This window comes from Cynocephalus volans, chromosome 1 (genome assembly GCF_027409185.1).
Source record: "Cynocephalus volans isolate mCynVol1 chromosome 1, mCynVol1.pri, whole genome shotgun sequence".
Taxonomy (NCBI): Eukaryota; Metazoa; Chordata; class Mammalia; order Dermoptera; family Cynocephalidae; genus Cynocephalus; species Cynocephalus volans.
In genome coordinates this window covers 33,368,064-33,382,905 of record NC_084460.1, presented here as the reverse complement: position 1 = coordinate 33,382,905, position 14,842 = coordinate 33,368,064, and the positions used below count along the sequence as shown (strand labels likewise).

Here is a 14,842-nt window from a genome sequence, read left to right as displayed (position 1 = left end):
GACAGATGTTGAATGACTGTCACTGAGTTTCAGTTGGAGAGTTGAGTGAAAATGATTCCCTAGTCCGAGGCCTTTCCTATTTAGTCTTTTCAGTCTGGCAAGAGAGATGAGCAGCAAAAATGGAATAGTAACGATAGCAAAATTTCCTGAGTCCTTACTGAATGCCAGGCACTGTGCTAAGCACTTTGATGGATTTCTCAGTTTTCCTCAGAAGAACACCAAGAGGTAAGAACTATTATTATTTCCCACTCTTCAAATGGGAAACTGAATCTCTCCTAAGGTCACAAAGCTTGTGATGGAGTAAATGGTAGAGATAGGACAGAAACCACAGAAATCTGGCTCCAAACCTGTGTTCACCTTCACAGCCCAAAGAAGGAAAAAAAATCTTTGTTTGATAGGTCTTTTCCAGTATTAGCATATAAGCAAAGAGATAGGATTTTTTTTCTTTATGCCATATCTGGGGACTAATGCAAACCAACAGCATTAAATGTAATGCTTCTTGGCCTATCTTTTAGGTATATCTTCTCAAGTTTTCTTTTCCCTATAAATTGAAGAAACTTAAAAAAAAAGGAAAAAAAATCTATAGCTAGACCAGCAAATTCTACATGCAATTTGAGAGTTAAAAAAAAAAAAAAAAAAAAAAAAAAAAGAACTCTGATAGGTCTTCTTTTGTACATTCCATAAGACAGGGCTAGAAATAAAAACTTAGATGGTAATTCAGTGAATGGTGCATTAAGTAGAACAGATTGCAATTCACAACAGCATTAGCCTATTTTGGGGCTGCTAAAACAAACAGATCCATCTCCAAAGATACACAAGGGGGTGGTACGTATAGCATCAAGGTGCCATTTCTACAGGGTTGTGTTTGTGTTTTTCCCCTCTCCCAGCCACATCCTCACCTTAAACGTTAATCTGTCTTCAGGAGCACTACCAAATCACCACCTTTCCACATGCCTCTATCTCTCAGCAGTCGAGTCGTAAACCTCCAAATGAGCACGCGGATGCCATTTCTAATCTGCCCCTGACAGGCCACGAGCTGCCCTTCGCTGATAGAAGGAGACAGTCATAAAAGAGGTTGCTATGAAGCCAATATGAATCCCTCTTGCCTTAATAAGAGCGGACATGACTCAGAGCCTACATGTGAAGCCACAGCAGACGACAGAGTTACTGTCTGTAGTCATGGGCAGGAACTGCCCCACCATTCAGAAAATGCCAGTTTCTATTTTTCTTCCAAAGCAAGGGGAGAAACTTAAACCATGGGAGAGAGACGTACACGGAGATGGGAGAGGCACAAACACCAGCAAAACAAAACTTTCCTCTGAAAGCTTCTAAAATAGGGCAGACTGTTAGAGAAGGATCCTAGAGACTGCAAGTCTTTTTCAGCTAGGGTAACCAAGGCTGGAGAATCAATAAAAGGAATTTTTTTAAGAACACATAGCTAACTGAAGGCAACTCTGATAAGAATCCAAGGATCTCAGGCTAGGGCTTTGCCCACAAAGAAGAGATGGACTACATGTTAGGCATGTACCAGGTTTTTACAAACAATCTCATTAATCTTCAAAAGGACCCTATAATAAAGCTATCATGAAAACTCACATGCACACAGGGCAAGGCATTTCCCAAGTGAACAGAGTTTGTTTGTGTCAGAGCTGGGATTTAACCTTGGGCTTGTATGACCCCATGGCTCATGTTCCTTCTGCATTATACCATGATGCCTCCATCATAGGTCTTAATTTCTAAATTTACTTAACACTTCCATCCACCCTCCCTTAAAAAAATCCTGGACTTCTCATTTGCATTTTGGCAACATATAAACCAGGCTTGAAAGAACCAGGCCTTCTGTGATAGCAGATACAATAATATAAGGCCAGAAAACAGTAACATGACTGGGGAAACAGAAAAAGTAAGATCAGCCCCTACTTGTGAAGACTCAGCATTCGTTTAGAAGGAGAGACAGCCAAGTATGCAGGGCAAAAATACTTGTAATAACTTAAGCTACCACTTATGGCATACTTCCTTGTGCCAGGAACCACTCTAAGTGATTTATATATATTAATTTATTTAATCCTCCTCACAACCCTACAAGATAGGTGCTATTATTCTCATCCTTTTAATGGTGAGGAAACTGAAGCAGAGAGTTTAAGTAACTTGCTTATGACCACCCAGGTGGTAGGAGGCAGAGCCAGGATTTGTGTCTATGTAGTCTGGCTCCAGAGTCCCTGATCTTCAGTCTGAGGCTGCAGTGCACAAGGTGCACTTGGGGCACACAGAGGGGCTCCAGGTACTCTCAGGGAAGCCTTTCTGCAGGAACTGATAGTGAGACACTAAGCAGCATGCTTGGGACTTGGTAGACACTCAATACATATTTATTGGCTAATCTGTTTGCCCAAACTCTGAAGGATAGAGAGGAATTAGCCAGCTGCAGGAAAGGGATGTAGAAAAGATGGCACACAGAGGTATCCTGGCTGGAGTAAACAGCAACGGGCAAAGGTGTAGAAGAAGGTGTGAGAAAGTGAGAGTGGCGCAGGATGGCTTTTGCACATCACAAAGGTGAGAGATGTAGCTTGAGTGGCAGGCAGGGGCCAATCTGGGAAAGGTACTGTGAGGTCAGTGAGGAAGAGTAGGCCATATCCTGAAGGTTATGCAGATCCAGTGCTTTCTGTGTTCAGGCAGAGAAGTGGCATATGTCAATTTTCACTTTAGAAAAATCTCTGGTTACCGTGTAGGAAATGAATGGAAGGGCAAAAACCAAGAGAGAGGGAGACTAGTTAGTTAGGAGGGTGCTGCAGTAATGCAAGAGAAAAAGATGATGGCAGCCCGAATGTAAGTATTTATTGGTGGTGAGGAGAGAGAAAAGTGGATAGGTCGCAGAGATGTCACAGGTAAAGTTCACCCAATGGACATGTGGTGGGAGGTGGGTGGAGAGACGAGTGAACTCATGATGCCCAGGTTTTTGACCTGGTCATATGTGAATGGCCCTGGTGTGGGAGGAGAAAGAAGAGATTGTATGGATCAGGGCCACAGCCTGGTTTTGGACTCGCTAAGTTAGAAAAGCCTATAGGTGATGTCCAGGTGGCAGCTGGCTAAATGAGTCTGCAGAGATTTGGGAGGCCCTGGCACAGAGCCCTGATCCCTGATCCCTGATCCCTGTTGAAGCAAGCCTGTGAGGTCAGTAGGAGGACAGCCTATTAGTACCAATGAATGGGGAGGAAAGAGAGGGTCAGAAAAGCAAAAGAGAGAGCTCCAGGCTACACTGCAAGGTCAGTGGCAGAGGTGTGGGACCAGAACTCAGGTCCTCTGACTTCTCCTTCAGAAGCAGAAAGGATGATGGTGATTGGGAAGGGAGTGGGTGGTGAGGCAGGGTAGAATGAAACTGTGAGTGTCTAAGAGAGAGGGAAGCAGGAGAGGGGGAAGAACACCATGACACCCTACCTGCACCACCAGCTTCTACTGGCTGTACCCTATGTTCCGGCAAATTCATGGACTGAGAAAGTTTGGGAATTACTGGTTTAAAGAAGAGCTGAGAAGAACTCTCAGCAGGATTCCTTTTTTTAAAGCTTGCCCCCAAGCTTCCAGCAGTTGGAAGAAGAATCAGTGGTTGCCTCAGGCTTCCACTGTCTACCTCCTCAGCCACTGCTCTAGGATCACATACCCCACACCATCATCCCCACATTTCGCCACTTTCACACAAATCTTTACATGAGTTTCAAATGCTACAGAAACAAAGTCCACTGGAGACATCAAGTCCTATGGATACTGTTTCATTACAAGAAGTCCATCCTTTTCTTTTCAGGATAAAGCTTCAAATAATTTAACTGTGGCAAAATTAGTATGCAATTTGTAAGTCATTACAGTGCAAAGTATGTGGTGAGCACAATTTACTGAATAAACCTGCTGAGATAATTTTCTCAGGAACTAAAAAAGGGAAAACCTCTCTCCAAGGCTCTCCTCCCTCTTTTGAAAACCCTTGCCGATATAATTACATCTTACTTCTGATGGTCGGAAGCAAGGCATGCTCTGCTCTGTACATTTAACCAACAGAAGCTGCAAGGAGCTAACAAGAAGTCAGGACATCTTCCCCAAAACAAGGATCTTAGTATTTTCTGGGCTTCGAGTTGTTTGGGGGAATCAGGTGAAATCTGCTGAGACAAGTGCCCTGGATATTTACAGATCACAAGAACTGCTGCTCACTAGAAGAGTCTTAAGAATTACATGCCCTTTAAAAGTTCAGGTCAAATCTTGTTAACCAGGAACCCCTAGGGTAAGTCCAAGTAGGCTGTGGCTTTGAAATCTCATGGATACTAAATACAACACAAAAGCAGTAGGCTTCTGCCTAAGATGTGGAAGTCTTTGCTACTTAAAAATTATTGCAATAATATGATTTGAACTCAATGTGTATAAAATTATCTATCAGTTAGTGCTAGACTCTTCTAAGTAGGAGTAGGTTTCCTTATTGAATATTGCTGCAGGTATGCCACAGAATCTACATAGTTGTACTTAAATATTTTCAATGATGGGACTAATAATAGAGAAAACAAAACTTAGGGTTAAAAATTAGAGTTAATGAAAGATGTGGAAAGCCCAGGGTGATCCTCTATCTTTTTTAATACCCAGAGACAAATATTAATTTTATCTAATGAACAGTGGTCCTTCATTTACTGAATGTCAGGCACAATATAAGTCTTGAGAATATGAAGACCAAGAGAGATTACAGTCCCAGAGACAGAGAATAAACAAATAAATAAAATAATTACAGGTTATGAAGTAGTGAGCAGTGGGGGGGTTCTTTGCATATGGTGATCACTGAAAACATCTCTGAGGAAGTGACATTTAAGCTGAGACCTGACAGTGGAAGGAGGTGCCAGCACGAGAAGATCCACGGCAGAAGGGAGAAATGAATGTAAAGGCTATAAGGCAGGAGGCCCATGCCCAGTGGCAGGAGAGGGGGCTGGAGAAGTAGGAAAGACTCAGATCATGCAAAATCTTGCAGTACTAGGGGAGGGAGGGAGGGAGGGAGGGAGGGAGAGTGCGAGTGAGCATGTGTGTGTGGTGGGGGGCATATAGTCCTTGTAGAAAAAAGAAAACTAAAGGTTCTCTAACCACTTCCTGTGTGCCAGGCCCTGTACAAGGAGCTTTCATGTATGGTATATTTATCATCAGCACATCTCTACCTATGTAATTTCTCAAAGTACATGAATTGGGACATATACCTTAAAAACAAAACACCACCAAGGAAGAAAATACAAGGGTACTTCAAAAAGTTCATGGAAAGATTCATATTATCTTTTATTTTTCCGCCAATTTTTTGTAGTGCCCTCATACAGCTGGATTAGTTAGGCTATTTGTCCAGTGTCAGAGAACCAGGAAAAGGCCTGGCTCTAAAGCTCAGGCTCTTCCTCTCACACCCTCCACTCCTTGAATGTAACTTACCACCTCCCCCCCCCCCCCCCCCCCCCCGCTTAACTGGGCTTCCCATGGTCCCTCTTTTGCTGTTCTCCCCAGAGATGCAAATGCCCTATCCATCTCTGTTTTTAAGGTTCAGCATGAATGCTGCTTCATCCACAAAACTGTTTGGAGTGACTCGCTGTTATACAACCTCTCCCTGCTCCCTGGATCCTCTAGCCCTGATCAGCAGCACTTCCCTCTCACCCCCAGCTGGTGCCTGGCCGTGCCTTGTACAGAGCAGGCGCCTATAAATATTTGCCAAACTGGATTCTCTCCAGTGAATCTTGGTCAGCTGCAAACCATGGACACTTGCACTGAGCCCAGAGAAGTTTGAAGTTTACAGGGAAGGTAGTGGGACTGAGACACTAAAAATGCCAATACCTGACCCTATTCTCTAAGGTTTTTTTGTTGTACACTTGACAAAGTGTGTGAGATATTTATTCATTACTGATCTGATAGTCAATGTCATTAACATCCCTGAGAAATAAGCATTCAGTTCAAGTCGACAAATATTTACTGAGTGTTCAATTCGTGTAGGACATTCAAATAGAATGGGGGTGAGGGACAAACTCTTTATGACTTGAGAGAAGACTGTGGGGGAGAGGTGAAAAGGAAGTCGTGTTGCTCTAAGTCACTTTACATCTGTGAGGTGGCTTCATCTGCCAGGAGGGAGCCTGAGTGCTGGCAGCCAACACTGCTAACAAATTCATCCCTTGCCCCTACCCACCATGGCTCTCTGAGCAATGCTGACGCTGCTGGGCACTAATGGCCTTGGAATGTTTGCCAGTGCCCAGCAAAACAGCCTTGGCATCAAGGAGACAGATGTTTGTCAGGGAATGGTAGGGGCCCAGGGGCCCAAGGCACACAGCAGCTCTGTGAATGCTGGAGAGAGTGGCTGCAGAGATTACTCTCCGTCAGTGCTAATCAATTTCATATCCTCTTCAATGCTGATAATAGATAATCTTGTGGGAAGCAGGCCAAGTTTCCTAACTGCTACGTGCAAGCCGCTCCCTAATGCCTAGCTGCTTACTTGGTCTCCCTCAAAAAAGCCTAAACTTCACCTCAAACGAGGCATCTGACAGTGCCAACACTCTATTCTGCTAGAGCGACTCCTTCTGGGTCAACTGGCAAGGAGGATGCTCTCAGGGAAAGAACTATGTGGCTTACTTAAAAGTTATGCAAGATTCCGAAGGAAGCTAGGAAAATCTAGTAGAAGCAGAAGATTCTACTTACTGAGCAAGGTACTTTATATGCTTTATGCTTAGTCTCCATAATAATCCTAAAAGGAAGGTGCTATTCCCACTCTACAGATGAGAAAACCACAGCTTAGAAAGATCAACTCAATTGTCCAAGATATCCAAACCAAGAAGTGGCACAGCTGGAACCTAAACCCAGGGCTATGTGACACCCAATTTTGTGCATACCTTACCTTTTACTAGGTTGCCGCTCCTCTATCTAGAAGACAACTCAGTCACTGGTCAGCCTCTCATTGTGCTTTTATCCATTCCATTGCCCCCAAAATGGCAGTTACCAAAGGATGTTCAACTGAAACTGAGGGAAAACATTAAGCTTGAGGGGATCTAAGAGATCACCTTGGCTAGCACAACTTTACAGTTAAGAAACTGAGGCTATATGAGGCACAGTGACAAGCCATGGCTGACAGTGATTTCGAGGTGGTGCTTGCACTAAAATCCTACGTTCCTGGACTCCCAGGTGCTCTTTCTACTACCCCTCAAAATCTCCTCCAGCAGATGCCATCAGGAATTCCATCAGGGCTAGAGTTCTAATCGTCCCATGGCTGTTTTCTTACAAAAGTCTAGGGGAATTTCAATTTGTTTCTAATCATCATTCAGACAGAGAAAAAGAATATATTACTTTGGTACTTTAATAATCACTAAGTGTCCATCATGTACAAGTTACTGTATAGGAAAGAAAAAAATGGAAGAAAAAATGGAAAAAAAAAAAAAAAGTTTAACCAAAGAATAAAACCAAGGGGGTGGGATGTGTGGAATGAAAGAACTGTGTGTGGAACATGCTAGTATCTCAAGTCCAGCCTCAGAATTTAGAGTAGCTGCCTTTTATCTTGCAGTAGTATCACCGGATAAAAGAAGAAAGTCCCAGTCAATAAATTCAATCAATCAATCAAACATCTGAGGACTTACTAGGTTCAGGGATCATAGGGAAATCACAAGAATGAAAAACACAGTTACCCATCTACTGGTATTCATAAATGAAAGTACATTTTGTGGAAGGGGTGGATAAGAAGTGGCGAAGAGCAACAGGACTCAGACACCAGGGTCACTGTCTTCCCCCAAGCTCTAGTCTCTCACCCTGGCCTGAGGATTAGCTGGAGGGAAAGTGCTAGTGTACTTCCCAATGCACACGGCTCTGCTGCACAGCTGGATGGCTCCAACGTAGATTCGGGTGGGGGGATGCAGAGATGAGGAGCAGTATTGAAACCAGTTCTCCTACAAGTGAGGTTCAAAAGCTTTAAGTGTATTTTTAAGGCAAGAAGAATGAAAAGAGAATAGAGTAATACAGTAAATCAAGATCACAAGGATAATGAGGTCTCCTATAGACTTTGCAAAAAGCAAGAAAGGGATCGTTTTATAATGTGACCAAAGACTGAGGAGTGTCTTGTAGAAGACAGAATACAAATCGGACATTAAATATCAGACATGAAACTTACCCTGATTAAGGAGTACAGATGAGAAAGCTATATAGGCCAGAGATGGCAGAAAACAAAATGGAAGCAGGTGAAAGACAGAAAGTAGGATAACACCACAGTAAGCACAGTCCCTCAAGAAGAAAAATCTAGCAGGTTTCACTTCTCTCAGCAACCAGAAGCATAAGAAAACAAGGGTCGTCATTTTGAACCTGCTGTTTGGCTTTGCGCAATGTCTCTGAGCTTCCCTTTCCTAGGTCTCTAGTTTTTCATCTATAAATGCGGGAACTGGATTCAAAGACCTCTTAGTTTCCTTCTTATACCCTTCCTCAGAATGCATCCCACAGATTTACAGAAGTCAGCAAGTGTGTGTACCAGGACACATACTGCCAACATGGTAACAAGTCATAGAAAATCTAGCTGAAGCACATTGCTAAGAGTAGCTCTTGTCAAGGGTATTTGTGATATGCACCCTCACTCCTAGGTCAGACCTGGATCAAAGCTACACATCCCTCCTCCTAAAAGACTGTCACTCCCTCCAGAAGAGCAGTTACAACCACTGGCAGACTGTCATGGGCTCTGCTCGTACAACACATTAGATGGCACATGGCAGTAGATGGCATTTCTGCCCTTACCCATCCTGTGGAGAGATATGAGGCACACAAGGACCCAAATGGAGTGCAAGACAACAGCTGGAAAAGACAGGCAGGGATACGTACATGTTTTTCCCCTTCAATCTTCTTGTCGGCCACCTGCATTGCATCCAGGTATTTAAAATGCAACTCCATTAGTCTGTCAACCTGAAAAAGAGATATCGCGCAGGACTGAGTGAGAAGGAAAGAGAACACCAAGGCAAGAAAACAGTGGCGCTCCTATTCATGTCACTGTCACCTCTTACACTTTCACTCATTACAAAGGGAGACCACTCCACCACGTTGGATATAAGTTTTGTTTAGGGACACATCAGGAATGGATCAACGAAGGGGGTGGAACAAAGCAAACACTTGGGATGGATGGAGTTTGCACACAGGCCCATTCCCAAAAGCAGACTATGCATTCCCAACCCTTCTAGGACTCCCAGGAATTCACATTGTTAAAAAAGCAAATAAATAAATAAAAATTCAAGTCCTTTTTTGCAAAGAGAAGGAGCTTGAAGTTACATACTTGACATTCACTTAGACCTTTACAGAAATTTCTTTTTTCAAACTGAAACCTTTCATGTTCAGATTCTGCCTCAGAGCTGATTTTTTTTTTAAAAAATGCCTGAGTAAAAATCTTTTTAGTTGCTCTTGAGTCAGAAGAGAGTACAAGAAAAACTCCTTCAGCAACTTTAAAAAAGGCCTCGACTTTTACTCGGCAGTAACTTAAAAATCAGTTTTAACCTTAGCAAAGTCATGCTTCAAACACTGGCCTAAGGAACATTCAGTGGGTTTGTAAAAGTTTCACTTTCCCCTAAGACTTCCAAAAGATTGAAGGAACACTGCGAAGCCAGCCCAGACTTCTGACCTATCTTTTTATCAGGTCGGCAACACCATGGCTCTTGGTAACTTTGTATTTATTTACCGAGGAGTTGATATCAATTAATACACATTGCTTCAAAACAGCATCAGACAGTTCAGGAAGACTGTGCCCAAACCCTCTTTAGCTAACAATAATGACTCTAAGCCCTTATATATTTTAGTATAAAAGTATTTTCATGTCCATTATTTCCTTAAAACCTTAAAAAAAAAAAATCTCACAAAGTAGGGAGGGAAGATAGACAGCAACCCCGATCTTAAAGATGAGGACACCGAAGCACAAATGTTAAATATCACCAGGGTGACCTACACAAGGATAAACCACATAGCGCTGCGGGAATATATGCAACAATGAAAGGTACCTGCACTACTACCAGTTCCACAGTAGTCACAATAAATGGTAGCTCTTATTACTGCTAAAATCTTATGATCTAGCATGCTAGATAACAATATAAAATATCCATCCAATCTCATTTACATGATCATTCCCAGCTTTCATAGCCAATCTTACAGGCTCTACCATCTCCTTATCATCATCTTATTTCATCACTACCACCTACTAAGACCTCACCTAATTAGTCTCCCATTGACTCTTCAAGATAGGTATTAATATCTCCACTTTAAAGCCAGGGAAAATGAGGCTCAGAATGGTACACATCTTGAAAGTAGCAAAAACAGGTTCAAATCCAGACATCTGAATCCAAAGCTTATGCTCTCAATCACTTTGCTATGCTGTGCAACCCCCCAACCAAAATCCTATTACAATCCACTATCACTGGGTCTGAAAATTCCCCTGAAGTGCAAGTTGTTGTCACTCTAAGGTGTTACTACCCCCAGGGGAACAGATTTTGAGATGAGAAGCAGAATAACCAGAGAAACCTTGGAGGTTCAAAGCAATGGAGCCCAGATGCTGGAGAAGATATTTTTGGGCAGGAATACTCAACCCAGTATCCCTCAGACTGCAGCAGGTAAAGAGCCCTTCTGTCCCCACCAGTCTTGGTCCCATCCTTACAGTCCAACAAATCACCCACCTTCTCACTGTCATTTTCAGTGAATTTATTCAGAAGCCGGGTTCGCTGCTGCCCTCTCAGGTTCCGCAGGAGGGAAGCCAGGATCGAACAGACATGCTCTGGGTTGGGAAGGAGAAAAGAGAACATGCTGAGATCACAGCAGTAATTATCACCTCTCTTCAAGCCTCGTCTGGTTCTATTGAAGGAGGAATAAGTAGGCCTTCTCTGACTGCTGCTATTGATTAATAAGACAAGAACCTAAATTATGTCATTGGAAAACTGAACTGATCTTCACATGCTGCACAAGAAACATATTCAAAAGGGATGATATCCTCAAGGACAACTTGAGTAAGTGAATCAAAACTAGGTTAGACTTTCTATTCTGCCTGGAATTAATTGATTTTTATTGTCCACAACAGAACCTCAAAGTAATCCTCTACTTATAGAAATAACCTGTGAATGGAATATAAACACCAGTCAGGATATGAGCAAATAATGAATAAGACATGTTCTATCAAATTCTCAAATTATCTTATAACTTTCCCAAGTAAATACCCTGGAATTAAATAAGAAATATGACAGGGTCCCAGTGCTATCAATTACATTCTGGTACAACTAAAACCCCCACCTTCAAGTTTAAAGGTAGCTGCACTACAAGCACTTGAAAACAGTAACAATGGTTTTTGAGTTCACATAATCCAGCAGCTTCTATTATGGAATACTATCCTTCTACCCTTGGAAGAAGAAGGGAATTGAAGGGTATATTATAGGCTTCGGTTGTAAAGACATTCTTTATTTTAAACAGAATTTTTAAAAAATCAAGAATAATGACCTTGAAAAGGAGGTGACAGAAGTCTACTCATGGAGAAATGGCAGAGCAAAGTTTATTTTGAAATAAAATGTTCAGTGTGGACAACAAATATCGTATTGAAAACTGAAGAGTATCTTCATATGCCATTTACTTGAGTTCTCAAAAGTCACTTGACTATTAAGTGAGGCCATAAGTAAGCATTCCTACTTCTCTGATTGTAGCACAGATATAATTTTGTACTTGTGGGGTTTTTTCTTCACTTATATCATAAGCATTCCCCACCTCCTCATTTCCCCAATCTCTTAATGCTAGAGTTACTCGTAAAGTCCTCAGACTTCTATTTTCTATCTATATTCACTTCCCCGGTGATCTTATTTTGTTCCATTGCTTTGAAAACCATTTACATGCTAGCGATGCAGAAACTTGAATCTTTAGGTCAGTCCTGTCCTATGAATGCCGGCTCATGCATTCATCTGTCTACTGCTCTCTCCACTTGGTCGTCTAACAGGTTCTTTAAACTTAATACATCCAAAACCAAGGTTCTGACCTTCCCCGCTAAACCTGTTCCCAGTCTTTTCCATCTAGTCAATGGTAACTAGGTTCTCCAGTTCTCAAGCCAAAAACAGTGATGTCCTTGACACTCTTCTTTCTCACACGTCCCATAGGAAACCTTGTCAGCTTTACTTCCAAATTATAACCAGAATCACATCTTCTTTTACTACGACCACCACTGCTGCTACTCTGGTCCACAGCACCATCATCTGGTGCCTGGAATGTCCAATAGCATACTAGTGAGTCTCTCTGCTTCCACCCTTGCCCCCTTTGACCTAATGTCTATAGAGCAGCCAGAATGTTCTTTAGGTTAAAACCTAAAGTCAGATCTGTTTAAAACCCTCCAATGGCTCCCCAACTCCCTCAGACTAAAAGCTGCTTCTAATGTTAGGCTGCTCTTGCCTCCAGGCCTCTGCACTGCTGTTTCCTCTGCCTGAAGTGCTCCTCACCAGATTATTTGCATGGCTTACTCTTCAAATCTAGTTTTACTCAACTGTCATCTTCTCAACAAGGCTTTCCTTTGACCACCCTCTTTAAACATGTAATGCCCTAAGACTGGCTATTCTCCAATCTCATCTGCTTCATTTTTCTCTTCATCATGTATTACCTTCTAAAATACTGCATAATTTACTTATTTATTTTGCTCACCATCCCATTTCAATTAGAATATAAGTTCCACAAAGGTAGAGATTTTAGTCTGCTTTTGTTCATTGCCATATCCCCAGTTCCAAAACAATGTCTAGCACCTAGTAGGTGTTTTGGAAATACCTGCTAAATGAATGGGAAGAAAGCAAGCTCTCAGTAAGAGTTTTCAGTGGGCATGGGGGGCACCAGACCACTCTTGAATTCTGGTATCTTTCAAATGCCTTCAAAAAGTTTTCCTACTTTTGTATGCAGTGCGTGCCTATCCTAAATTTAGAATAAATATTACCTTTTCATTGCTAATATGTTCCCAAACTGTTCAGGTACAAAATGGTCCTTAAAGAGTTTTTTCATTTGGAAGTAACAGATGATTTTTTTTCCTAAGGAGCCATCAGTTTCAATAAAATATCTCTAATTACTAGATGCAACTTTTAAGGATAAAACAAATAAAGTTTTTCTTAAAATATGCTATGGACAGAGGTATTATATACCTTGTCAAGACCCCAGGCTCACCCCCAATATCTTTCTTTCAACTCCTGTGTAACGCTGAGATCGAGGTGGTGTAATCTCCATCTGCTGTAATCACCTAGGGTAAAGTGGGATCAGGGTAGAAAGTGGAGAATGGAGAGAACAGGCCCTACCCCCACAGGAAGGCAAAAAACATCATGAAGGGACCAAGAGAGCTCAGCTCAGGGTGAGAAAGTAGGATAAGAAAGGGATGCCTTTGGAAGCACACATCAGAGAAAGTCCTCTGACCTCCGAGTATGTCTAGGAGAAGAGTGCTCTGCAGTCTTGGGCCATGCAAGTTGGATACGGCTGTGTCTCGTCAGCTAGTGGACATATGTGGGATAAGGTGCATAATAAATGCACTGAATTCTAACAAGCTCAGTTCTGAAACTTTGAAATTACTTAGCATGACAGCTGGTAACAATCTCCAGGTATATATATGACAATCTGACAACCACAGAGGAAGGGAAAAAAAAGAGCCAAGATTCTCATAGGTTATCTGAGCCAAATCTCTCATTGTGTAGATGGAAAAACCAAGACTCAGAGAAAAGTGACTTGCGCATACATCTAACTAGTGAAAGAGGTAGAACTCAAACTTCAGATTACTCATTCACTCACTCATTCATTCATTCACTGGCAAGTGCTGGGTGCTCAGGGCCCAAAACAAACACCACAGTATCCCTAACCTGCAAGAACTCCTCATCTAGTGGAGGAAACAAAACAATAATTACAGTGCTATGTTTGGCAAGTTCCATTACTGAGCTAGGCATAAGGAACTTGGGGAGCACAGAGGAGGGACATCTGACCTAGAAGTATTCCCACTGGAGATAGCAACAAACTGAAAATATTAAAATACAAACAGAAGAACCACAGCTAACAACTAGGGAACATAGAGAAGATGACAGAACATAGAGAAGACGAGGGAACATTCCAGGAAGAAGGAACAATATATGCAAAGACAAGTTTGGATGGATTGTCATGTACATGTAGGGGAGGGGAGGCCAATCAGGTAGGCAAAGGCTGAATCATGAAGAAAAGCTGGGGAGAGACACATCAGATCTGAGTTTAGACCAATCTCCTTGGCAGCTACATTGCTTTTACAGATCAAGATCAGAAAAATATTTTTCCTGATGAATATTTTGTACTTCCTTATCAAAGTTCCCTCTTTGCCTTGGCTATTAGGAAGCTCAAAAATGAATTTACACTCAACCACAGGAGGCAATGCCTTCTATCCCTTTATTACTGATTCTCTCCATCCCCCACCAATGGATTTTAAGATAAAAGCAATGGGCACACATGGTAAAAAATCAAACTGTACAAAAAGGTATAAAATGTACTCAACAAATATTTATTGAGCACCTATACTAAGTTTTTCCTTTTCCCATCCTCCCACTACCCTATTCCTCTATCCCAAGAAAAACTACAAAGTAACTTATGTACATTTTCTTATGTACATTTATGTATATTATGTATATATATTTCTTAATATATCTTTTCATATCAGCACACAAACTTATTTATCATAATTTTACTAGTATCCCATTCATGGGTATTTTAGGTGGTTTCTAGTTTCTGGTTTTTATATATTTTTATATATTTTCCATCAACAAAGCTAAAAAAGGAAGATAAAAGAGACTACAAACTAAACCTGAAAATATGCCTCATGTGGGCTCACTCTGTCCAAAAGACAAGC

At 41.8% G+C, this 14,842-nt stretch overlaps 1 protein-coding gene across 1 annotated transcript in view; it reads right to left on the bottom strand.

Moving 5' to 3' along the window:
- CTNNBL1 (catenin beta like 1) overlaps positions 1-14,842 on the bottom strand; it is a 172,676-nt gene that overhangs the window by 18,897 nt on the left and 138,937 nt on the right. The window contains exons 12-13 of the mRNA XM_063100663.1: positions 10,659-10,756; positions 8,830-8,910 (exon numbers count right to left, since the gene is read on the bottom strand). Coding sequence (XP_062956733.1) covers positions 8,830-8,910; positions 10,659-10,756 — 179 coding nt within the window. The remainder of the gene's footprint in view (positions 1-8,829; positions 8,911-10,658; positions 10,757-14,842) is intronic.